Here is a 25803-nt window from a genome sequence, read left to right on the forward strand (position 1 = left end):
CAGAAGCCAGACCGCAGCTGCAACATTAGCCACTTCAAACCCCTCCAATCCATACATGCAGCAGACTGACACCCACTACGAAGATGTAGCACGACCACGAACACGAAGCCAAACAGCAGCAGTGCAGCTCACCAGCTCAAATCCCCCTGCAGCACAGATTAGACTGAGCACAACCAAGCCCCCACCAACACAGGACACACCCCCAGCCAATCAGAGCACAGAAAAACCCCCATCCAATCAGAGCACAGCCAAGCTCCCACCCAATCAGTTCAAACCCCCACTAGCAGTTAAAAGGAAGAAACAGCTGCGATCACACATTGCTCCCAGAAGCACGAAGCTGAAGCCTGAAGATGACGAATGAGACTTTGTCGAAACGTTGCCAAGACACTTCCAATTTTACACGGGAGAAAACCCGAACAACCAAAGACCTATATACAAACACCCGTGAAAACCTCAGAAAACAAATATATATATATATATATATATATATGTTTTCTGAGGTTTTCGCGGGTGTTTGTATGTAGGTCTTTGGTTATTCGGGTTTTCTCCCGCGTAAAATTGGAAGTGTCTTGGCGACGTTTTGACGAAGTCTCATTCGTCATCTTCAGGCTTCAGGTTCGTGCTTCTGGGAGCTTTGCTTTGCAAAGAAGCACGAAGCTGAAGCCTGAAGATGACGAATGAGACTTTGTCAAACGTCGCCAAGACTTTACGCGGAAAAACCGAATAACCAAAGACCTATATATATATATATATATATATATATATATATATATATATATATATATATATATATATATATATATATATATATATATATATATATATATATATATATATATATATATATTCATTCAATATCCTTTTTTTTTCTTTTTTTGCATCACAGTGTAAAATCTGTTCTTCTTCCCAAAGGATTTTATGGAGGAATGAAATGGGGAGAGGGGTTCGGGGTACGGGGGGGGGGGAGGGGAAGCACTCAACGTTCAGGAGAAGCAGCTTGCTATTTTTATAAGGAAGGATAAAAGCTAAAGTGCAATTCGAGATCTCAATGTCAGTTAGATGAGCTTACTAGCAGCCATTAGGCAGGGACAAAAAGCTGGAGTTGCAATGCAACAGGTAAGAAGTACGTTTAGGGATCCCATTGTAAAGCTTCCTATATTATTATTAGCAGTAGCAGTATAGTAATTGTTACTCATGCTATAGGCAGTTTGGTATGATTCCCGTAAAATGTTCTCTTATACATTTTTTTCCCCCTCTTGGAATTATTTTGGGAGGAAAATTGCACCCCCCCCCAAAAACAGCTTCCCCTCCCCCCAAGTTTTCACATCTCTTGAAAATGGTATGAACAAAAAGTTCCTGTAGAGAAACGCTACACACTTTTACACATGTATTGTGGTCCTCTGTGACCCAGCCCCCCCCCGACTATGGAGTGGGGAGGGAGGGGGGGTGGTAAAAATTCCCAGATGATGTTTCTTTTTACATTAAGAGTTTTATTATAAAAAATTGTGCTTAGGGACGATTCAGCCAGCAAATCACGCACCCCCTTTGAAAAGAAAAAAAACAAAACAAAACTCTCTTCGTGCATTCTTTCGTTCCTTTTTTTTTTTTAACACCATATTGTCACTTTTTATTCGCTTGCGAAACTTTTTTAAACAACCTACTCCTGATGGATCCGCGGCCGCTTTTTCGTACATGCTCACGCACACAACTCGCACACGCACACACGAGCACCACTTTTGGTGCGCTTCGGTACTGCCAAAGCCTGGGACTTGGATGATCGTGAGCCAGCCTCCTCGCATCCAGTGCATTAAAACTAGGTTTAAAAACTACATGGAACCAGCCATAAAAATAATCCCTCCGGGACCCCGGCTTTTCCCATTCCAAAGATACAGTACCAAAAAACATTTTAAACCGACTTATTAAAAATAAAGAGCTGCGTATTTTTTTCAGCCCTTTGATCTTAAAAGACCCTGCTATACATTCTATTTTTTTTTTCCTTTCTCTTTAACAGGCAAAAAAAAAAGCTTTTAAAGCTGCTTATTCAGAATGCATCCGATTTGGAGCTACAGTTTTGAAGTTAGCCTTGTAAATTATTACTCAATCTCTTTTCTGACAGTTTCTCTCTTTTTTAAAAAACAAACAAACACAAAAACAGACAGACAAGCAAATCCTGGCTAGATTCAATCGTGGAATCTCGCAAACCTAGCCAAAATAATATCTTAACGGGCTGCGGTGCGCTTTTAAAAATAATAATAATAATGAGTAGTACAATACTGCAATCTTTCTCACTGCAAAGAGACCACAGAAATAGCTAATTATAGGGGGGGGGGAAGATAAAATAAAAGATGTACACTTCATCCTATACATTCTCAAGGACTGTCCGTACGGGGGTCTCCTTCAAAACCCCGGAGCAGACAATCGGGGGGGAAAGAAAAAAATAAAATAAAAGTACGCACGGCACAAAAGGAGCCACTGAAGGAGGCGTCGGTCGAAAGAGAGAGAGAGAGAGGCTACCTTAGCACAGGTGAGTTGGAATGATGGAATAATTCTTCCTTGAGCGTATAGAAAAAAAGGTTCGTCCAAAATAAGGTGTTTCGCACGGGAATACAGATAGAAAAAAGAGGGGATTTAGATGGGGAGGAGGGGAGAAAAAAAGAAACAAGAACAGGGAAGAGATGTTTTGGAAGGAAGGGGAAGGACCACAACATCACATCACTGTGCGGTTGGGATTTTCTCAACTGCTGAGCCACCGGTGGTTTTTTTTCCTTCTTCTTTTCCCCCCACGTGAGTCTTGGGTTTGTTTGTTTTTCCTCTTTTTTAATAAAATAAAGCCTGTCCCCTTAGATGCGTTGTCCAGAAAACAAGGGATCGTATATTGCAGTTCATTCCCAGCCATTGTCTTTGATCATGTGAGCGAGTTCGATGATGAATTTCCCTTCTTTGTATTTCTGACTGCTCTCAAAGGCGTGTTCCTAAGGGGAAGAAAGCACAGCTCAATTAAGCCAGGCCCACAGAACCGGTAGGGGAAAAAAAAAATTTTTTTTTAGATTTCACCCCTGATGGGCTCCCAAGCCGACATCAACCAAGATAACCAAGGCCACGCCCAGTGCGGAGGCTTACGTATTTCCATCCGAGGGTGGTTTTGCAGTTTTCACAATAAATATCGGCTACGGCGTGCAAGCCTGTCAGAAGAACTCGCTCTTCTGCAGGGCCACAGCCCACATTCACCCTGCAAGAGAGGGACGGGAGAAACACAAGACGATGTTCATTGAACGCATGATGCCCATCTACGGGGGAAAATGGAAAAAATTCAGAAGCTATTTCCAAGACTGAGGCTTCCGTTTTTATCCTCCCGGTCAATTGATTTTCCCGTTTATAAAATAGGGGCGCTCGTGCAATTTGTTTGTTTGTTTGTTTACATTTATATCCCGCCCTTCTCCGAAGACTCAGGGCGGCTTACAGTGTGTAAGGCAATAGTCTCATTCTATTTGTATATTTACAAAGTCAACTTATTGCCCCCCCAACAATCTGGGTCCTCATTTTACCTACCTTATAAAGGATGGAAGGCTGAGTCAACCTTGGATCTGGTGGGACTAGAACCTGCAGTAATTGCAGGCAGTTATGTTTTAATAACAGGCTTCTTACAGCCTGAGCCACACCGCGAATTTGTTTCTCGGCATGAAATATATAGTCTAAAACAGCTTAAATGTCTCTGTCGCCTCAATCCAAGGGAAGCGGGCAGAACTGTCCAGCTGTGCCCAAAGTTTCAATGGGCTGCTTTGGAATTTCTTGTGGGGCAGTCGATAGGCATTGAGGAAGAGTGACCGGAAGGACGGGGGACAGTGGTCTTAGAGCTTCCCAGAGGCTCAACTAGATGGACCTTAGGAAGGTAGAGGGAAGACGCTATGACCCGTCTGATGTCCAAGAATATCCATCATTTCGGTCGTTGCTTAGCATTATCCTAACGGTGTGATGTTGCTGTCTGGAAGTTATCATTCAACTTTCCTCTCTTTTTCTTTGTTTCCTTCTTCCTTCTTTCCTTTTTCTTCTCTTCGATTTCTTTTTCTTCCTCTGCTTTCTTTTTCTCCCTCCCTCTCTCTCCCCTCTTCCTTCCTTCCTTCATTTCTTTTTTCCTTTTCTTAATAATAATAATAATAATAATAATAATAATAATAATAATAATAATAATAATAATAATAATAATATCAGAGTTGGAAGGGACCTTGGAGGTCTTCTAGTCCAACCCCCTGCCCAGGCAGGAAACCCTACACCATCTTCTCTCTCTCTTTTCTCTTCTTCCCTCCCTTTTTCTTCTTTCCTTTCCTTCTTTCTCTCTTCCTCCCTCTCTTTCTTTCTTTTTCTCTCTTCCTCCCTCCCTCTTTCCTTCCTTCTTTTTCCTTTCTTTCTCCCTCTCTTCCTCCCTCCCTCCCTCTTTCCTTCCTTCTTTTTCCTCTCTTCCTCCCTTCCTCTTTCCTTCCTCTTCTTCCTTTCTTCCTTCTCTTTCTTTCCTTCTTCCTTCCTTCCTTTTTTCTTCTTTCCTTTCCTTCCTTCCTTCTTCCTTCCTTCCTTCCCTTCTTCCTTCCTTCCATTTCTCTCTCCACCCCACCCCACCAAGCTAGCAATATCAAAACATTTCTCAGTGCCACAGAAAAGCAGGAACGGAACGGTACTTACACAGAATTAAAGAGGTAGGCTCGTCCCTGGCTTCCCTGAAAAGACTGTAAGAAAGAGGGAAGGGAAATGAATCTTACAGTTAAAAAAGAAACAACTGTTGTAAAATCCTGCCACAGCGTTCTTTCAGTGAAGCTTCAGGGGTAACTATATTAGAAAGGGGCATTGCCTAGAACATACAGCAACAGAGGGTTACAGTCGTGGCCAAAATCGTGGGAACCTTTTGGGGAAAGTCTATTTTTGAGATTTGATGGTTAATGACACCACTTTTTTTTGAGGGGGGGGTTTCAAGATCATCCTATTCCACTGCTGGATTGGCCTGGGAATAGCCCAGACCTTCACCCAATTGAAAATCGATGGAGCCGACGAAAGAAACTTGTGAGTCAGAAGCGACCCAGCAATAAAACCCAGTTAATCGAAGCCATCCTTCAATCTTCGTTTCACATGGTAACAGCTGCAGAACTAAAAGACTTGGTTTGCTCCATGGGAAGACGTCGTAAGGCCGTAATTCACGCTAAAGGTTACCCAACTAAGGAGTCACTGACATGGTGATCATTTTTGTATATCTCATTTTTTCTACGTGTTTCATTTTTCTTCTTTATACTGTAACTGCTATTCTAATAGCAAATCCTTCATAAAAGTTTTTGCATTACATTCTTGATTAAATTATCTTTCCATTGATATATAATTTTATGGTACTACTCCCCCCCAAAAAAGTGGTGTTATTAGCAAGTTTTAGAAAATACACTTTTCCCAAAAAGTTCCCACAATTTTGGCCACTGCTGTAGACTGGATGGTCGCAATGTCCCAGGGCAGGGATCTGCAAACTTGGCTCTTTTAAGTCTTCTGGACTTCAACTCCCAGAGTTGAAGTCCACAAGTCTTAAAAGAGCCAAGTTTGTAGGCCCCTGTCCTAGGGCCACGCGATCTCCTTTTGCGACCTTCTGACCAGCCAGATTCACTTAATAACCGTGTCACTAACTTAACAGCAGCAGTGATTCTCTTAACAGCGGTGGCAAGGACGGACGTAAAATGGGACAAAACCCACTTAACAAATGCCTCGCTTACCAACATCCATTTTGGGCTCAGTTGGGGTCGTAAATCAAGGACTACCTGAACTTCGATGCGTTTGAGCTTCTTTGCTGTGATGAGTAATAGGTTAAAGGGAAAACAGACCTCACACAATCGTGGGTGTGGGTGTGTGTACAAGCACATACAAACACACCCATGCACAGCAGATTTGAAGATTTTATTTAGATTTTATTCTCATACTATCAGGAGGCCTCCTGAAAAGCAGATTACAATACATTATGTGTAGCTTAGAAGCACTTTTAAAATGTCCAGAATGCTGCTAGTTGCCTTAGAGTTGCTAGTTGCCTTACAGTGGCTAAAATAAATGGGATTTTAGCTACAACCAGGATTAGGTTTATATCAAGCAGTGTGTACTGATGTTATTATCTGGTGTAGGAGGAAGGTGACTGGACTAGTGGGACAAAGATGAAGGGTGTAACTAGGGTTATTTTTTTCCAGAAATGCTATTATGATGTCTAGAAGTCTGTACAATTTGGGAGGAACACCCTTGGAATGGTGTGGGAGTAGGAATGGATTTCCAGAGGAAAAATTGCAGGCTACAAGAACCAGGAGCACTAACTCAGGTGACCCTGAAGACCTCCAAGTGCTTCAGTGACCTGCTAAAGGTAAAGGTTCCCGTCATATATGTGCTAGTCGTTCCTGACTCTAGGGGGCGGTGCTCATCTCCGTTTCAAAGCCAAAGAGCCTGCGCTCTCTGAAGACGTCTCCGTGGTCACATGGCTGGCATGACTCAACGCCAAAGGCGCACGGAACGCTGTTCTCTTTCCACCAAAGGCGGTCCCTATTTTTCTACTTGCATTTTTTACCTGCTTTCGAAACTGCTAGGTTGGCAGAAGCTGGGACAAGTCACGGGAGCTCACCCCATTACGCGGCAGCACTAGGGATTCGAACCGCTGAACTGCCGACCTTTCGATCGACAAGTTCAGCGTCTTAGCCCCTGAGCCACCGTGTCCCTCAAATGACCTGCTAAAAGGATGCAAATGACCAGCTGTCTGCAAAGAATATAAATCCTTCCATTCCCCACCATCCAGTCAGAGCTGAAGAAGCTTCTTGGAGGAGAAGCGAAAAGAGAAAAAAAAACAAGGAAGTCCAGTTGCCTCCTGAAAAAGCACCTTTGGGACATGATGTCTAGATGTTTCAGAGTTGAATGCTAAGTTGTAACATTTGCTTTTCAGAGAGTTTCATGATTTCTTTACTTTGGAGATACTAGTATTTTATGCATTTTCATGAGAAGAGTTTTATTTTTTTAAAAAAACAAACAGGACCGGTTCATGTAGCAGTTATGCACGATGAGGTCTTATTTTTAGTCAAAAACTCAAAGGAGTAAAGAGTTTTTAATGGTGCTAATAGAAAAAATATAGAAACTTCAACTTACGACCACAATTGAGCCTAAAATTTCCTTGGCTAAACAAGACAGTTGTTAAGTGAATTTTGTCCCATTTTATAATCTTTCTTGCCATGTGACCGTTTTTCAGAGTTCCCTTTGCAGCGTCCCCATGGTCACGTGATCAAAATTCACTCAGCTTGGCAACCGGCTCATATTTAACATAACATAACAACAGAGTTGGAAGGGACCTTGGAGGCCTTCTAGTCCAACCCCCTGCCCAGGCAGGAAACCCTACACCATCTCAAGTCAGATGGTTATCCAACATTTTCTTAAAAATTTCCAGTGTTGGAGCATTCACAACTTCTGCAGGCAAGTCGTTCCACTTATTAATTGTTCTAACTGTCAGGAAATTTCTCCTTAGTTCTAAGTTGCTTCTTTCTTTGATCAGTTTCCACCCATTGCTTCTTGTTCTACCCTCAGGTGCTTTGGAGAACAGCCCGACTCCCTCTTCTTTGTGGCAGCCCCTGAGATATTGGAACACAGCTATCATGTCTCCCCTAGTCCTTCTTTTTATTAAACTAGACATACCCAGTTCCTGCAACCGTTCTTCATATGTTTTAGCCTCCAGTCCCCTAATCATCTTTGTTGCTCTTCTCTGCACTCTTTCTAGAGTCTCAACATCTTTTTTACATCGTGGCGACCAAAACTGGATGCAATATTCCAAGTGTGGCCTTACCAAGGCATTATAAAGTGGTACTAACACTTCACGTGATCTTGATTCTATCCCTCTGTTTATGCAGCCCAGAACTGTGTTGGCTTTTTTAGCAGCTGCTGCACACGGCTGGCTCATACCTAAATGGTTGTCCACTAGGACTCCAAGATCCCTCTCACAGGTACTACTATTGAGCAAGGTACCACATATACGGTACTGGTGCATTTTGTTTTTTTGGCCTAAATGCAGAACCTTACTTTTTTCACTGTTGAATTTCATTTTGTTAGATAGCGCCCAATGTTCAAGTCTGTCAAGATCCTTCTGTATCTTGAGCCTCTCTTCTGGAGTGTTGGCTATTCCTGCCAGCTTGGTGTCATCTGCAAATTTGATGAGTTCCCCATCTATCCCCTCGTCCAAGTCATTGATGAAGATGTTGAAGAGTACTGGGCCTAAAACAGAGCCTTGGGGTACTCCACTGCATACTTCCCTCCATGTGGATGTAGTTCCGTTGAGGACTACACGTTGAGTGTATTTATGACGGTTGCGGTGTCCCCCGGGTCATGTGATCCCCTTTTGCGACCTCCTGTCAAGCAACGTCAGTGGGGTGAAGCCGGATTCATTTAACCGACATTACTAACTTGACAACCGCAGGAATTCCCTTAACAACGGGGGCGAGAAAGGTCGTAAAATGGGGCAAAGCTCACCCAACAGCTGTCTCGCTTAGCCACAGAAATTTGGGGCTTCCGTTGTAGTCGTAAGTCGAGGAACTACCTGTACACCTGAAATGCACTCCAGATCACCTGTCAAACTTGTATGTGTGACATCCAACAATGTAGATGCTAAACAGACAATGAGACGTCCACACATGGTTGGAAAAAATGATTAAAAAAACACATAGATTTCAAACCAGAGGCTTTTTTATTGGGGATCATACCTGAAAATTATAATAGAGAACTGAGATATTTGATTGTGAATGTTGTAACAGCGGCTAGAATTGTGTTTGCTAAACACTGGAAAAATGAAAAAAATACCAATGCAAGATGAAATTATTAAGAAAATAATGAAATGTGGAGAAATGAGTAAATTGACATTTGAAATTAGAGAGCTGGAAGATAAACAATATTATAAGATATGGGACTTATTTTATCAATGGTTAGAGGGGAAAAACATGTTAATGAAGTTTGAGAGAGGTTTTTATAATGGAAAAATGGTTGAAATACATACTGATTTAAGAAGATGGAATGAATGATGTAATATGATTAACATAAAACTTAGAATACTTTACATGAAATGAGGGAAGAAATACTTAATAGTTAGCTAAATGATTAAACCAAAACATTTGGATACATATCAGACTGATAAAATGTAAAACTAGATAAATCGTATGTTATGTATATGCTGAAATAGCACAAAAGATTTGTAATCAAGCAACCGACAACATTGTATTTGTATTGAAGATGTTTTTATGTTTGTTTGTTTAAAAAATGAAAAATTCAAAACAAACAAACAAAGAGATGGAAAACATTCTCTAGGTTTGGTAAATGGTTTACTTGAAAGCTAGAACATTTTCTATACTCTAACAGCTTCAACGCCCAGGAGACACAAACTTGGAAGAGAGTTTACCAACTGCTTTATGGAAAATGCTGGGTTCTGTTTTTGTCAGGGTTTTTTTTTCCGCATGGAAGCGAAAAATAATAAAAAACAAACAGTGGAAAACCAATCAGTTGTCAATTTTGGTATGATGAGCTTAACATTCATAGTATTAACTATCAAAGAACACAGGTTGTTCTCCACTTACGACCACAAGTGAGCCCCAAACTGTCCGTTGTTAAGTGAGACAGTTGTTCAGTGAGTTTGCCCCCATTTTACGGCCTTTCTGGCCACGGTTGTAAAGTGAATCCCTGCCGTGGTGAAGTTACGTTGTGAACGGTCGTTCAGTGAATCTGACTTGCCCGCTGACTTTGGCTTGTCCGAAGGCTGCAAAAGGGGATCACGTGACCTCGGGACACTGCAACCGTCTTAAGTACATGCCAGTTGCCAAGCGTCTGAATTTTGATCACGTGGCCATGGGGGTAAGTGCGAGAAATGGGTCGCAAGTCATTTCCCTCCCCCCAACCCATTGTAACTTCGAATGGTTACTAAAGGAATGGTTGCAAGTCAAGAACTATTTGCATGGAATGAGTTCTTTGGTTCCTACATGGACCTCAACGGTAGCTACGGTAGTGGCCAAGATTGTGGAAACCTTTTGGGAAAAGTGTATTTTTGAGGGTTGATGGCTAATAACACCACTTTTTTGGGGGGAGTTTCAAGATAATCCTATTCCACTGCTGGAATGGCCTGGGAATAGCCCAGACCTTCAACCAATTGAAAATTGATAGAGCCAACTAAAGAAACTTGTGAGTCAGAAGAGACCCAGCAATAAAACCCAGTTAATAGAAGCCATCGTTCAATCTTGGTTTCACATTAGAACAGCTGCAGAACTAAAAGACTTGGTTCACTCCATGGGAAGATGTTGTAAGGCTGTAATTCATGCTAAAGGTGACCCGACGAAGTATTAACTGACATGGTGATAATTTTTGTATATCTCGTTTTTTTCTGAGATAATTTTTGTATATCTTGTTTTTTCTATGTGTTTCACTTTTCTTCTTTATACCGTAACTGCTATTCTAATAGCAAATCCTTCGTAGAAGTTATTGCATTACATTCTTGTTTAAATTATCTTTCCATTGATATATAATTTTATGGTACTACTGCAAAACAAAAGTGGTGTTATTAGCTAGTTTTAGGAAATACACTTCTCCCAAAAGGTTTCCACAATTTTGGCCACTGCTGTATGTCAATGCTAAGAAGGAAAACTTGGGCCTTACAAGGTGAACTTCTCATCTTACCGTCTAACATTTCTGTCCAATACATGGAGCAGGAAGAGGTTCCAGATACACCAAAGAGAAAAAAATACGTTTGGGGGTGGGGGGTGGGGAGAAAAAAATAAGCTCAAGAAGCCAAAGGATTATACAGAATTTTAGAGACGGGCTGCTAAGAATCTGTTCATAATAAGAGAATTCTCCAGGGGTTTCAGTTTTAAGTCTTTTCAAGTATGGATTATGGGAGAAAAAAAACCAAGGACGACATTTTGAAAAAAATGTTATTCAGAGTTTGTGGCTTCTGATATGCTTTCACGAAACAACTTAGGCGGAAAAACAAAAACAACGAAAGTCCAGCTGCCTCTTGAAAAAGCACCTTTGGGACAACCATGACCTGGATGATTGAGTGTCTCCATAGACGTTTAGAAGAAGAAAGAAGTCCTAGTAGTAGAATGGATACGGATTACTCCTTGGCTATGTTTTATATGAGGGATTACATTTCTAAGCATGGAAAAAAACCAAACTAAACCATCCACCTTTAAACACTGTGTTGTCTAATGCATAATCTTCTTGGATGAAAACTGATACAACACACACACACACACAAACGTGTGCATACACACGGCTGATACTACGAGTGTTTTTCAAAGTTGGCAACTTTATGACGTGTGGACGTCACATTTTAAAATTCCCCAGCCAGCATGCTTTAAGATCAGTGGGACTTCAACTCCCAGAATGCCCTACCCAGCATGCTTTAAGATGAGTGGACTTCAGATCCCAGAATTCCTCAGCCAGCAAGCTTTAAGAGGGATGAATTTCCAACTCCCAGAATTCCACATTCAGTATGCTTTAAGACAAGTGAACTTCAACTCCCAGAATTCCCCAGCCAGCATGTTTCAAGATGGGTGGACTTCAACTCCCAGAATTCCTCAGCTGGCAAGCTTTAAGATTGGTGCACTTAAACTCCCAGAATTCTCTACCCAGCATGCTTTTAAGATTAATAGACTTCAGATCCCAGAATTCCCCATCCAGTATGCTTTAAGAGAAGCGAACTTCAATTCCCAGAATTCCCCAGCCAGCATGTTTTAAGATGACTGGACTTCAACTCCCAGAATTCCCTACCCAGTATGCTTTTAAGAGGAGTGGACTTCAGATCCCAGAATTCCTCAGCCAGCAAGCTTTAAAGTGTGTGGACTCCCAACTCCCAGAATGCCTACTGAGGAATTCTGGGAAACTGAAGTAATTGTAATTCACTGAATTCTCCGCAGAGGATTCCGTAATGTAAAATGCCGGCCTTAGCTTCCTGCCTGGCTTAAGGCCCTTCGAACAGTAAGGGCGTCCCAAACGGCAAATGCATGAGGTCTAGCGACTTGCCTTGGAAATGAGCTCGTCGTGATTGGCCAGGTGGGCTCTGCAGTGGATGCAACTGTAGGTTCGGTGACAATTTGGCAGGTACGCCTGGAACGTTTTTGATTTTGTCATTTTGACCATTTCTGTCGCTGGCTCCTCGGACTGAGGAGAGCTGGCACCGGAGAAACAATTTCGCTGAACTTGCTGACAAAAGAAACACTGGAAAAGGCAGGCAAAAGCCGTCGTTGTTGTGGAGGTTGTGTGGCCCTTTCCACACAGACGCTACCAAAGAAACTGTTAAAACCTGCAAAGGAAGGAAAACAGGTGTCAGCCACTCCAGATGTTCACCATCCACCTGTTGCATGCCTAGCCACTCCTCGCTTAATAAAGGAGGGGGGGGCCCTCGTCTGCATATTTCGTGCAGTCATCAGATCCTACCCGAAAAGGATCTAAACCAGGAGTCGGCAATCTTAAACACTCAAAGAGCCACAGAAAAGAAAACACCGGGAGCCACAAAACCCTTTCCCGTGCCTGACTATTTCCTAAGCGGCCACAAAATTAATATATGTAGTTGAATTAAACGTTCTGTTTTCTTCTGAAACTTTTCTTTTCTTGGATTTATCCATGGTTGGCCTACCGGGGGTTGAAAAGCTCAATAAATCTTCTGCCGCAGCAGAGGGATGAAAGAGCCACATGCGGCTCCAGAGCCCCGGGTTGCCGACCCCTGATCTAAACAGATCTCTGCACACCTTCCTTCAGGCCATCGGGAACCCAATGCAATAAAAGGCAGGGTGCAAAGAGAAAAAAGTTATGAAACAGGAGGGCCATGAATGAGCTGAGTAGAATGCTACTAAAACTCCCTTACGCCTGGCCCGGGGCGGGGTGGGGGGGTGGGGTGCGTGCGTGTGTGTCCAACCTTGACATCTTTAAGACCTGTGGACTTCAACTCCCAGAATTCCGCAGCCAGCCCTGGGGAAGTTTCTGGGAGTTGATGTCCATAGGTTTGCCCATATGTTGCAACAGCCAAGCAGAACTATCATGAAACGCGCTTGCTCGCTTGCAAAATGTACTTTTTTTTTCCATATTTTTTTTCTTTTTGAGTGACATGGTTTTGGACAGAGGGGAGACAGGAGCACCTGTTAGAAATGAAAGGGTGGAGGGGAATTTTGAGACCATAATACTCAACTTATAACCATTTTTTAAAAAATATTCATCACCCAACGGAGGGTCATGGCTCATCACTTTGAATGGTCATTTTTTTTTTTTTTTTTTGCAAATGCAAAAAGTGAGTTACCAACGCGCCTCACATTTACAACTGCAGTGATGTGATCAAAATTCGGGCTCTTGGCAACCGGCATGTATTGACAATGTTTGCAGCATCCCGGAGTCACGTGAATGCCGTCTGCCACCTTCCTAGCTTCCGTTGAGCAAAATTAATGGGGGGGAAGTTAGATTCGTTTAATGGCTAAGAGGTGAAATCAGGGGTGAGTCGCTTAATGGCTGCATTGCTTAGCGACAGGAGTTCTGGTTTCCAAATGTGGTTGTAAGTTACCTCTGATGTGAGGACTTTGGTAGTCTCTGAGTTTGGTGGGGGTTTTTTTGCACATATTTCATTACCAAATGATGCAATACAACAGAATAACAGAGTTGGAGGGGACCTTGAGAGGTCTTCTAGTCCAACCCTCCGCTCAAGCAGAAGATCTTGTACTATGCCAGACAAGTGGCCATCCAATCCCTTCTTTAAAGACTTCCAGTGTTGGAGCAGCCACAACTTCTGGAAGCCTCCCACGGATTAATTGCTCTCACTGTTAGGAAATCTCTCCTTAGTTCTAGATTGCTTCACTCCTTGATTAGTTTCTACCCATTGTTTCTTGTCCTGCCCTCTGGGGCTTTGCAAAATAGGCGATTTGGAAAATCATCCATGCACTTTCTGCAAGAAAACAACGCAGCTCAAAAAGCATCACGGACCCCACAGCCCTCTTCCTCCTCCATCCCTCACTCAGCACTGATGATGTTACTTAACTGGCTCATGAAACATCTGCAAGAAAACAACCAAGCTGAGAGAGCATCAAAGACCCCACAGTCCTCCTCCACCTCCACCTCAAACCTCACTCCCTTCCAGCACTGATGATGTTATTTAGCTGGGTCATGAAACATCTGCAAGAAAACAACCAAGCTCAGAGAGCATCAAAGACCCCACAGTCCTCCTTCACCTCCAACCCCACTCCCTTCCAGCATAGATGATGTTATTTAGCTGGGTCATGAAACATCTGCAAGAAAACAACCAAACTGAGAGAGCATCAAAGACCCCACAGTCCTCCTCCATCTCCTCCTCCTCAAACCCCACTCCCTTCCAGCACTGATGGAGTTACTTAGCTGGGTCATGAAACGTCTGCAAAAAAACCAACCAAGCTCAGAGCGTATCAAAGATCCCACAGTCCTCCTCCACCTCCTCAAACCCCACTCCTCCCTTCCAGCACTGATGAAGTTACTTAGCTGGATCAGGAAACGTCTGCAAGAAAACAACCAAGCTCAAAGATCACCAAGGACCCCACAATTCAAACCTGAGCTACCCATATTGCTTTCTATCATATCTGCCACTTGTCTGAAATGTTATATAGGGTTTCCTGCTTGAGCAGGTGGCTGGACTAGAAGCTCTCCAAGGTCCCTTCCAGCTCTATTCTGATTGAAAATTGGAATCGATTGATTTGGGCTGAGGCTCTGTTGAAAGAGAAAGGTGCTCATGCAGATCTGCTTTTGACATCGCAGAGTTTATCCAAGTTCTGGTTTTTGTAACCAACCTTCCTTCGTACCCTTCTTTGCCTTTAATTTCTAGTATAAATAAGACGTAGATTTGACACTACCAGTGTCAAGGGGGGGAGGGAGGGGAGAAAGACAGCTGGTGTTTTGTTGTGATGCATTCAGCCAGGGTGGGTGGGTGGGAGGGTGGGAGGGAAGAGGAGGCTATGAGAAATGGTGATGGGCTTTGCCGAGTCTTCAGCTCAATTCAGGCCCAATTACCAAGGAGGCCTCACTAGAGAAAGAGTTATCAAGATCCCTGCCGCTTCCCCATCCATTCTGGAAACACATCTGAGAAACCCATCTGCCACCAAAAAGGAAAAAGAAAAAAAGAAAAAGAAAAAGAAAAATTAAACCGGCAGGAAAATGGCAGCACAACAGCAATGATGGAGTGACAAGAGATTTAAAGCCCATCTGTTTTATCTCGCTTTGGAAGAAGGCAAAGTGGAGGTTTTCTTGGGCCCTCCCTGCCCCAAATTGTCTCGGATGGCCAAAAATCACCTGCACCTCCATAACTGTCTGGTTTGGTTCTGCAACCCAACAAGACAGACACAGACTTCAGAGGATCATTAGAACTGCAGAAAAAACTATGGCTACCAACTTGCCTTCCATTGAGGACCTGTATACTGCAGGAGTCAAAAAAAGGGCTGTGAAAATATTTACAGACCCCCCCCCCCTCCATCCTGGACATAAATTTCTTCAACTTCTACCCTCAAAACGACACTATAGAGCACTGCCAGCAGAACAACTAGACACAAGGACAGTTTTTTCCCCCAAAGCCATCACTCTGCTAAACAAATAATTAATTCCCTCAACACTGTCAAATTATTCACTAAATCTGCATTACTATTACTATTAATCTTCTCATCGTTCCTATCACCCATCTCCTCCCACTTATGACTGCATGACTGTAACTTAGTTGCTTGTATCCTTATGATTTATATTGTTTCCTAGTATGTTTTGATTGTTTATTTGTACTCTATGACTATCATTAAGTGTTGAACTTTATGATTCTTGACGAATGCATCTTTTCTTTTTATGTACACTGAGAGCACATGCACCAAAGACAAATTCCTTGGGTGTCCAATCACGCTTGGCCAAGAAAGAATTCTAACCTAATCTAAATGCATAATAATCGGAAGTTTGGAGGGGGTCTCTAGACCAAGACCAGGGAGGAAGTGCCACAAGAAAGAGTTGTGACTCAGGTGAGTGTTGAAGTTGTGGTACCCAAGTCCCACTAGGTCTCAATGGCAGAACTGAAAAATGGTGAACAACTCCGTGCTGTAAAGCAAAAACCAAAAGGCCATCATTTAGGACGGACTCAAAAGCTGGAGGGGACAGCTTGATTTTGCAACGTCCAGAAAAAAACAGAATATTTGCAGCTCAGGTTTGAACTGTGAGGTCCTTGATGCTCTCTGAGCTTGGTTGTTTTCGTCTGCTAGCACTGATGATGCTACCCGGTTGGGGTCACGAAACGTCAGAAAGAAAACAAGTTCAGAGAACAGCAAGGACTCCATGCTCAGAAATCCTACTGGAATGAATCCCATCTATTAAGGGTAAGAATTAAGTGGAGATGTATAGAAAAAAAGAAAGCGTTATGCAATTGTTGTTTGGGATAAAGACTTTCAGGACTGGGTTATGGAGTGTTGGTCAACTAAGAACATCTTTTAAAGATGATGGGCCCTGGGAAGGTTTGCAAAGCGGGAAGGGCATTTGCATGTGTCTGAAATTCCTAAGTTTTCCATACCGCAATTTCACAATTGGTTTGATTCGGATACGGCATCCAACCCCAACGAATTCACTTCCAGTAAAACCAAGCATGCTCGTTCTCAATGGCAGGTTGCTTCTAACTGCCTGACCAATGCAAATTTTCTTGAACAAAAGAACCATCCAGCCATCCATCCAACACGTGTGACAACAAAGCAGAGAACATGACCTAAACATTTGCAAAAGAAAAAAAAGAAAAAAAGAAAAGAAAAGCCATGGCAGCTAACTACTGCTTCGAAAGCGAGAGAAAATTCAAGTGACCGGCTTGGCTTTCTAGAAAACCTGTTTAAAAGCCAGCCAAAGTCACTAGAATCAGTTCAAGAGCTCAAAAGCTTTTTTTTTTTTTTTTAAAAAGGTAATTCTGGGAATTGAGGCAATTCTGGGAGTTGAATTTACATCGGGCTAATCACTTGCCAATCCGTTGTCTTTTCACCAGTAGAAAAGGAACAATGTGCCCCCAATATTTCGAGGCGCAGCGTTCCAATTCTCCAAAGAAGTCGCCAGCTAGGCACCCTGTGCAGTTCTGCCTGCTGGCATGACATCATTTAAAGAAAATAAGAGCTGCTGGTAGCCAAGCAGCAGCCAATCTTCAAACACAGTGGGTTGGCATTTCCTCTGCGCCCGGATGTATAAACAAATATTTAAGCATGTTACCTGCCACAAAAACAAGACTGCCACAAAAATAAATCCAGCCCCTCTAGCCCAGCCAAGGATTGGACAATCCCACGAGCAACAGGTCAACTCAAATTGGCCTCACTGCACACGTACCACTCCGTCATAAATATGCATTTCACAACCGTTTAGTATTAAAGCCCTTTCTTTCATTGATAAAATATGCTAAGCGCAACTGGGAAGCTACTACCGGCCGCTCCAGGTAAAAAATACAATCGGATCGGTGATCCTTGTTATGTTTAGGATTAACCAACGGGAACTTAATATTTCATCTTTGTTTCATGTTAAAAGGCGCCCCGAGTTATTAAATAAGATGTATAAAGGATCATTCATTGGGAGCCAAGCCATTTCCTTCTTTTTATTCATCGAGATGAAGTGGCCTCTAAGCCTCTCCAAACTAGCATTCAGGGTACAACCCTGCAAGCATCCACTGTCAATTTCAGAGCCTGTCAAGGCAAGAGAGAGAAAGGAGCACTGCGTTCGAAACAAGCCCAAGCATTTCCCGTGCAAAACACATCCCCGTGCCCCAGGAGAAGAACTGAACAATGGATCTCACCCGAGGCTGCAACCCAAACAAAGCCAAGATCCCGGGAAACGTCAGGAGTTTCCTAAGCAATCCCGCATCGGCCAGAGACTCCAAGCAAAAAAAGTCAAGCTTGTCCCCTTTGGATTTTTTTCACCCAAGCATCTCCTTCTCCTTTTTCCTGATCTTGGTGGGCAGCAGGAAATCGAGAGCTTTGCAGGAGAATCTGACTTTTTTTTTCTTTTCTTCTCCCCCTTCCCCGTAGCCGCCGCCGCCACCGTTGCGAGAGGCAGCTTGCTAAAAATAGACAAGACACCTCCAGCCTGGTTTAGACAACACAGCACCTGGGGAAAGAGGCGAACGTGCGGCAACCGAGTCCCAGACAGTGTTCAGACCTTCCTGTAGCCAGCCAGCCAGCACCTGCTGTATCCAAGTGAGAAAAATAAAAATAAAATAATAATAATAATAATAATAAGGCAACCGAGATGCTGTTGTTTTTTTTCTACGGTGTTGACACACAGCTACAACAGGGCTGATCTCGCAGGCAGGAAGTCGCTTGCCACAGCTTGTCACTGGCAGGGGAGGGGGTTTTAGTGTTCTGATATACAGTGAAGAAACGGAGCTGGGGGTGGGGGAAGAGGGGGGAATGAAGAGGGCTGCTTTTGCAACCCTCTTATGTAAAGCGTGCCCCTCTGTTATATTCCCAACCGGCGTGCACAACTGCAACAAAGAAAAACAACAAAGGGCTCCCTTCGCCAAAAGCTCGAAAGCCATCCAAAAACCAAAACAAAAACCCCAACCAGGCAAAGTGGCAAGGAGTTGAAAAGCCCCAACGATGGAAAAAACTGCAGACTGCCCGCCCCGGAGTAGTGACAGTTTCCCCCTCCCCCCCCCCTTACCTCTGGGGCTTCCTTGTTTTTGACTCCTTGTTTTGACTCGGGGGCTCAACCGCGGTCTAGAAGCCTCCGACCCGATTAGCAAGTGGACAAGGGACGGCACGTAGATAGAGAGCCCCCACCTCCCCAAGTCTATCCGTGCCTTACTGTGATCGTCATAGGAACATGCACAGCTCTGAGTAGTAGACCAACATCATCACTCCGACTGGCCCCCAAACTGCAAACTCACAAAGACAATGGGGCAGAGGCAGGAGCAGATCAAAGGGACGAGGGGAGGTTTATGACTTTACCGCTCCAGGCCACATGCTCAAAAAAACACACCTGTATTTCCCAGGAAAGCAGCTGGAAAGGGGGGGGGTTTAAGCCCCCCTCCCCTTTTCTGCAAGGCTGCACAGTTCAGAGCCCCATCTAAGAAGCTGGGAAGGAGACCTGGTTGACAGCAGCTCTCACCTGCATCCTAAAAGCCCACGATAGTTTAAAAATAGGACTTGGATTATAAAAAAAACCAAACCAACAACAACTGCAACTCCATTGATTTGGATCTTTTTCTTCCCAATAAACCCATTCAGGGAATGGTGTGCTTCCTGAGAAAAGCAGGGAAAAAAAAGAGGAATGCATCTGGAGAGATTAGGCAGGAGCATCCTCACCAATAAAAACTCACATTCAGAGGTGAATAAGGCCTTGTCAAACCAGAATCCACTGCACAGCAAATATCCTGGCCTCCCATCCTCAATTCCTGTTTATCCCAACTCCCAACCATGTTGTCGATCAAACTCCCTCCTTCCTTCTTTCCATGGTGCACAATGGTTAGAATGCAGGGCCTCTGGTGGCTCAGGCTGCTAAAACAGTCTGTTATTAACACAGCTGCTTGGAATTAGTGCAGGTTCAAGTCCCACCAGGCCCAAGGTTTTACCTACCTTTATAAGGTAGGTAAAATGAGGACCCAGACTGTTGGGGGCAATAAGTTGACTTTGTATATAATATACAAATGGATGAAGACTATTGCTAACATAATGTAAGCCGCCCTGAGTCTTTGGAGAAGGGCGGGATATAAATGCAAATTAAAAAAAAAAGTCCTGTGGGGGGGGAACCCAAGGCAAGGACCTGGCCTCCTCTTCATTTCAACCAACCCCCCCCCCTTTTCTTTCGCACATGGGATGTTTTTCCCTGGTCTGGACCAGTTTTCCTGAAAGGGGAACCACGTTTTTGCCTTCTGCAGCAGAAACCACACTCTTGAAGGAGGGCCTTTTCAGCGGTTTCGTTTGTTATTGTACATCGCGTGTTGTGTTGCTCCCTAAGCCACAGTATCACAGTTCTCCAGACTGCCCTGCAATTGCTCTCTGCATGTCTTAGAAGGCGAGATGCTCCCCCCCCCCACCATCCCTGCAGCTCTAAAAGTCCCACGAGGAATTTCCGCCTGCTTTTTGTGAATTTGGAGGGTCGCTCTTATTTAAGACGGGGTTTCGTTCTTAAGACGACGGTACTCCCTTCCTCCTCCATGAAGCCAGACTCGGATTGTGAAGTGCATCATCGGAGATCGGTGTGGGATCGCTCCGAAGCCACCTGAGCCTCCCCGAAGGAAGGAGTGGAACGGGGTGGGGTGGGGGGGTGTTCAATATTTTTTTAAAAAAGCATTATGAAATCATTGATTAAAGGCAAGGATGGCTGTCACAAAAAGACATGCTGACGAAGCTGTTTCTCTGTGTATGTGTGTGAAATTTGCAAGAGGCTGAAGATTTTATATTTTTATCATAACAGTGCAGACTGGACAGCCACTTGTCTGAAATGATATATGGTTTCTTGCTTGAGCAGGGGGTTGGACTAGAAGATCTCCAAGGTCCCTTCCAGTTCTATTCTGATTGAGAATTGAAAATAATACCGCACAATACAGGGCTGTGTTTATAACACAGCGCATTTTAGATCCGCTGCCTTGTCTTTCCAGATTATTCTTCCTCCGGGAGGTGGAAGGCTCAGCGTGTGCAAGGAGGGAGCATGTTTCAGGCGCACCCGCGCGAGCAAGAGGGCCATTAACGTCTTTTCGCGGGCCATTTGCGCACGGATATTTTTGTGGTGCAGTTCGTTCTGCGTTCAGGTGGGTTGGCGCTACAAATCCCATCGCACCCAGCCCGAATATAACCCAGTGGGCGCGATGGGATTTGTAGCGCCACCCACCTGAACTGCAGCTCTTAAGTGAGTTGGTGGGCCTGGGATGAAGGCAGGGGCGGATTCCACATGAACATTCCTCCTCCTGGGGCCTTCCAGATGCATTGGGATGTCAGCTGATTGGGAGTAGATGGGAGTTGTAGTCCAATCTCATCTAGCCTTTCCTTATGGTTGCATTTGGTTTCCTCCAATGAGGCATTGGTGGGGGACAATAGGTCTTTGTAGGTGGGGGACAGCCCCAAATATGTGAGGGAATGGGATTTGTAGTCCACCTAGAACAGGAGTCTCCAACCTTGGCAACTTTAAGTCCTCCAGGCTTAAAGTTGCCAAGGTTGGAGACCCCTGATCTAGAACACACACATGCGCACGCGCACACACAAAACAGGAAAAATGGCTTCCCCGGCCATCACAGCAATTGGTACACCAATCTCCAGCAAATGGGATGAGACCTGGGCCCAGACAGGCCAAGAGAGAGAGAATGGGATTTGTAGTCCAAGCCATTTAGAACACCCAGCAGTAAGAGAGTCAAGCCCCAACTTCCCCAGCTCTCCCAGCACCAGGTTCCCCAATCTGCTGGGGAGAATGGGTTTCGTTGGAAAGCAGGCAAAGAGGCCGGAGGATGGGATTTGGAGTCCAAACCATAGAACATTCAGCGGCAGGGGAATGAAACCCCAACCTCCCCAATCCTCCACTGGGTGCAATGGGATCTTTAGTCCAATCCATCTAACAACCAACAATGGCAAGGGAACACAGTCCCATCTTCCTCATTCTTCCCGGCTCTACAGTCTTCAAGGAGGCAGGCTGGGGATGATGGGCCTCTTAGCGGGGACCCAGTTAAGAGTTAAGAGAAGAATGGGATGTGTAGTCCAAACCACCCAGAACCCCCAATGGCAGAGTAACCTAGTCCCATCTTCCCCATCTCCTCCTAGCTCCCCAATCTCCAGGGAGGCAGGCTGGGGATGATGGGCCTTTTAGCAGGGACCCCGCCAAGAGTTAATGGGATGTGCAGTCCAATCCACCCAGAACCAGGAACCTAGTCCCATCTTCCCCATCCCTCCTACCTCCCTAAATCCCCAAGGGAGGCAGGCTGGGGATCATGGGCCTTTTAGCAGGGACCCTGCCAAGAAAAGAATGGGATATGTAGTCCATTCCACCCAGGACCCTAAGTAGCCCCATCTTCCCCATCCCTCCTAGCTCCCCAAATAAATGTAAATAAATAAATAATAAATAAATCCCCAGGGAGGCATCACGGGCCTCTTAACAGGTGAGAAAGATGGGTTGTGTAGTCCCATCCCACCTAGGCACACCCCAAAGAGGATGGGCTCTGTAGTCCAGCCCCAGCAGGTCCTCCCCGTCTCTCTCCCCCGCCCGGCAGGGGATGATGGGCCCGTCCACCCACTTCTTACCCCCCTGGGCCGGGGGAGCCCTACCTGCGGGGGCGGGGCGGGGGGCGGAGCTTCCCTCACGCCCCCAACGGCCGGCGGGCGAAGCTGGGCGGGGGGTCGCGGCGGGGGGGGGCATAGAGAGCGCCGCGCGCCTCGTCTCAGGTCGCCGACGCCGTCACCGCTGCGCGCTTTCTCCTCAGCCCGGGCAGCCGGCGACTCATCCCGCCGCCGCCGCTGCTGCCGCCGCCGCGACCGCCCGGCTGGCCTCGGGCTTTGTTTTGCTTGGAGCTTCCTCGGCCCCGCCCCCTGGGAGGGCTCGCGGCCCGGCGCATGCGCCGCAGCAGCCCGCCGCCCGGTGGCCGTTAAGCCCAGCGCCGAGGAAGAGGCGCGCGCCGTCGTCCGGCGTTGCCGCGGGCGACAGCCAATCGTGGCGCAGAGCGGCTCCTGCATGCCGATGCCGCCTCCGCTGGGTCTTAGCGCCCGCACGGAGTCGGCTCTGCTGAGCTGGTGGCGCGGCGGGTGGATTTATGAATTTATTATGTTATTGTTGCTGTTTTGTTTCGTTGTTATATTAATTATATATTATTGTTGCTATTGTTTTGTTATTCTTCTTATTGAGTCCACCTTGCATGAGGGGAAGCGTCTTCAAAGCAGCCACTCATCTTTTTCCCAGTGCTTCGCTTGCTCTGCGACTGAGCTGATGGGAGGAACAGCTGGGGATGATGGGTGTTGTCAGGGGATTGGAATTGGCAGCAGCTTTTCTGTTCGGTTAATGGCAGCAGTGCACGATGCTTTTACATCATGATCTCTGTGCCTTGCAGCGTCAGATTGGCGGCAAAGCAGCCCCCAATGAATCCGTCGTAAAACGAATCAAAAGAAATATTGTCTGCGGCGTCTCCGGGAAGGCTGGCCTGGCTGGGAGAAACCGATGGGAGTTGTAGTCCAGCCAGGTTGCCAGGGGCTTGGTTACCCCAGAGCAGGGGTCTCCAACCTTGGCCACTTTAAGTCTTGTGGACTTCAACTCCCAGAATTCTAGATACACACACACACACACAGCTTCCTCAAGGAGGGTCTCTGAGCGGTGTCATCCCCAATGATCCCTAGCGAGCTTGGCCCTTGTGACATAGCTACGCGAAGGCGCAAAGAAGAGACCCACAGAGATCAGGGTGGCGGGAAAGGGGGACTTTGTGACAGCAGGAAGAGAGACACACAGGGATCTCTAAAACGTTGCTGACATCTAGTGGCAGCTCCAGGAAAGATAGGTTTTTCTTTGCCTGATGGATTAACTTGTTTCAAGGGCATCTGGCGAGTGTGTGCGGATCGCTTAACAGAAATGATGGAACTGTGAGATGAAGTTGTAACTGGAGGATGAATGTCGCAAGAGATTAAAGGACTGTGCAGGGGGGTGGGGTGGGGAAGGAGGCCACCTGGTGTTCTTGAGGTATCGATGGTTGGATTCTTTCCAAACCATCGCCAAGGTACCAGGTATTTATTTTATCGTTTATTTTACCCCTGGGCCATTTTCATGCCATTGATCCCAAGTGGAATAAGCAATGTCTCAATTAGCCCCTTTTCCCTGCCCGTAGCGGCTTTGTAATTTGCTTTAACGACATACAGGTAAGTCCTTGGCTTCCAACAGTTCACTTAGTGACCAGAGTTTCAACCTCATGAAAGAAGAGAGACTTATGGTCGTTTTTCACATTTCAACCGCTGCAGCATCCCCATGGGCATGTGATCAGAATTTGGACGCTTGGCAACCGACTCATATTTATGAGCGATTCCCCTTTTGTGACCTTCTGACAAGCCGAATCAATGGGGAAGCCAGATTCATTTAACAACCGGGTGAACTAACTTAACAACTGCAGTGGTTCACTTAACAAATGTGGCCAGAAAAGTCGTAACACAACTCTGCCTTGCTAAGCAACTGTCTTGCTTAGCAAGAGAAATGTCGGGCTCAATTGTGGTCGTAAGTTGAGGGCCCACCTGTACTGTAGAAAATGTGTGCGCAATGAGATGGATGCCTTTTAAAAAAAGACCCGATGTCGTGTCCCACTCCTCCGCTGACGGCCGGGTCAGGGAAATCCGAATCAGGCTTGCCTCTGCAGCTCTGCCCAAAGTCCTAGCAAAGTCCTCAGAGCAGGCAGGAGACCAGAAAGTGACTTCAGCAAGATAAGTTCGACTTTGCCTGACTCAGAGACTGCCAGAAAGCAGATCCTTTATATAGGCCATGGGGTGTGGCTCCATGACTCAGCACTCATTAAGGCCTGCCCCTCCCTTCCTTCTGTTGCCTCCGCCTATCCAGTCTTCTGATGCGAGGGTCACTCCAATCAGCTGTTGTTGGAAGTAAACTTTCCTCAGGCTCACATGCTGTGGAGGAGGGGGAGGGGTCTAGCTGCTCCGTTTGCCTGGGCATGGAGCCAGGGCTGGGGCCGGGGGTTGCTCCCTCCTCTGCAGCCTGCTTGGGCATGGAGCCAGGGCTGGGACCGGGAGATGCCCCCTCCTCTTCAGCTTGTCTGGGCATGGAGCCAGGGCTGGGGCCGGGAGGACATTCTTCAGCGTTCGGAAGCAGATAAGCAGACCTCGGCTGCGGTGAGAGCGGGCAAGACACAACACCCAGCTTCTCCCGCATTCCAAATATCCACGACTACGTTGTTGCTTTAGTAATCCAGGATCAAATTTAATGAGTTCCTTCACATTTGTCTTTACAAGAATCTGATGGCATGTACTAACAAGACATTAACTGTTCCATTTCCTTTTTTAAAAAAGCACATACGCTTACAACAGAAGACAAAAATATAAACTTTTTCTACTTACAATAATCCTATACAAAGCATAAGAACCAAATCACAAATTTTGTCACACGATAGAAATGTTGTGTGTTATCCGGTATACGGGAAACCCTTTATAAAACTCTGCTTTTGTTTCCGGTTTTAAATTAACCATTAACTAAAACTAGCTATGCAGGGGGCCTGGGGTACATGACTAAGGCACCGACAGTACAAAGCAATATAAAAGCAAAACGGTATTTCCCTAGGAGTGCGTTATACACTGACACGCCACGAGAAAAGGCAAAAAGAGTAAACCGACTTGTTGCAACCTTGGTGCGTTCGTTCTCAGGTGGAGTTTTCGTCCAAAGTAATATGGTGATGGACTTCCTCAAGGCTTCAGAAATCCAATCCCAATTTTCCTAACGTGGCCATCCTTCAGATTCTTGGCAACAACCAAGCTGGTTGGAGAATTTCAGGAGATGACAACCGAGCTCAAAATCTAAAGTTGCGTCAAAACATTGCTGGCTGGAAGTATTATCTTAGGCCTGCCTCAACTGAGCTTATTTCAAGTTAAGGTTTCACCTGTAGGAACCAATTTAGTCTTAAGAAATTAAACAAATCCCTGGGATTCCTTCTTGCAGGGATCCGAGTATGCTATAGCAAAGTATCTAAGGTGTGCATATTTCAAAGTTCCTACATTTAGACTCTAGAATCAGCCAGGATGAGAATGACTATCAGTTAGGAGTTTCACTTGCCTTACATATTGCTTTCCATTACTAAAGCCCAATCAATCATAATCAGTTAAGGAAAGGGTCTCA

General features: G+C 45.3%; 1 protein-coding gene across 3 annotated transcripts; it reads right to left on the bottom strand.

The window, feature by feature from the left end:
* Positions 1–855: 855 nt before the first annotated feature.
* Positions 856–22510, bottom strand: YPEL1 (yippee like 1). 3 transcript variants are annotated; one of them, XM_058158613.1, is made up of 6 exons: positions 22263–22510; positions 17807–18193; positions 12037–12316; positions 4675–4718; positions 3121–3229; positions 856–2972 (listed from the first exon to the last, which is right to left on the bottom strand). In XM_058158613.1, exons 3-6 carry the CDS (start codon positions 12151–12153, stop codon positions 2883–2885), a joined length of 360 nt encoding a protein of 119 aa, XP_058014596.1. In that variant the 5' UTR covers positions 12154–12316; positions 17807–18193; positions 22263–22510; the 3' UTR covers positions 856–2882. The 3 variants fall into 3 exon arrangements, with proteins under 3 accessions (XP_058014596.1, XP_058014595.1, XP_058014594.1); XM_058158612.1 differs by having other exon boundaries at positions 17807–18196; XM_058158611.1 differs by lacking the exon at positions 17807–18193.
* Between the last annotated feature and the right edge of the window lie 3293 nt (positions 22511–25803).

The sequence above is a fragment of the Ahaetulla prasina genome, chromosome 15, assembly GCF_028640845.1.
Source record: "Ahaetulla prasina isolate Xishuangbanna chromosome 15, ASM2864084v1, whole genome shotgun sequence".
Taxonomy (NCBI): Eukaryota; Metazoa; Chordata; class Lepidosauria; order Squamata; family Colubridae; genus Ahaetulla; species Ahaetulla prasina.